The sequence below is a fragment of the Geospiza fortis genome, unplaced genomic scaffold, assembly GCF_000277835.1.
Source record: "Geospiza fortis unplaced genomic scaffold, GeoFor_1.0 scaffold41, whole genome shotgun sequence".
NCBI lineage: Eukaryota > Metazoa > Chordata > Aves > Passeriformes > Thraupidae > Geospiza > Geospiza fortis.
In genome coordinates, this window is record NW_005054299.1 from 17,026,090 (window position 1) to 17,026,694 (window position 605).

At 45.6% G+C, this 605-nt stretch overlaps 1 protein-coding gene across 1 annotated transcript in view; it reads left to right on the top strand.

Moving 5' to 3' along the window:
• The first annotated feature begins 518 nt into the window (after positions 1–518).
• FEZ2 (fasciculation and elongation protein zeta 2) overlaps positions 519–605 on the top strand; it is a 27,105-nt gene continuing 27,018 nt past the window's right edge. Inside the window, exon 1 of the mRNA XM_005416242.3 lies at positions 519–550. Coding sequence (XP_005416299.2) covers positions 519–550 — 32 coding nt within the window. The remainder of the gene's footprint in view (positions 551–605) is intronic.

The window sequence follows — 605 nt, forward strand, 5'->3', positions numbered from 1 at the left end:
TTATCAGTCTGTCACAATCCAGAGTAGGATAGGCTACAAATCCTTTCAATGACCTCAGCAGCACTCCAATGCTTAACTAGGAATGCATTTTCCACTTGCAGTGTCGCCAAACATCAAGTAGGAAGTACAGAAAGAAAATTAAAAGAAGCTCAAACTGAATCAGGAAATTAGGCTGAGAAAACTGCTGATACGTACTTTAGGACATCAAACATTCATGGCTTCTCAAAAAAAAAAAAAATACAATCTAAAAAAAGCCCATCCTAAGCTATTGCGCCTAAGGGCACAATACAAAGCTAGCAAAGGATGGGCATGGGAGTCACAGTGCTGGTAAGAAAAAGTATCTCCAAAGCTTAGATTCTTGCGTACTGGGTGACTGAATGGAGGCATCAATGACAGTATAAAAACAAGTTACAACAAAACTACTGCAAACATTCCTACTACGGCAGAGGCACTGGAACTGGGTGATCTTTAAAGGTCCCTTCGAACTCAAACCATTCTACGCCTGCCCCTCTTGCCCGATGAGCCGCCCCTACTCGGTGCGGAGCAGTGAGTCAGTAGGGACATCGCTGAGTGCGGCTCCGCGGGCGCTGCCTCAGCCCGGCCCT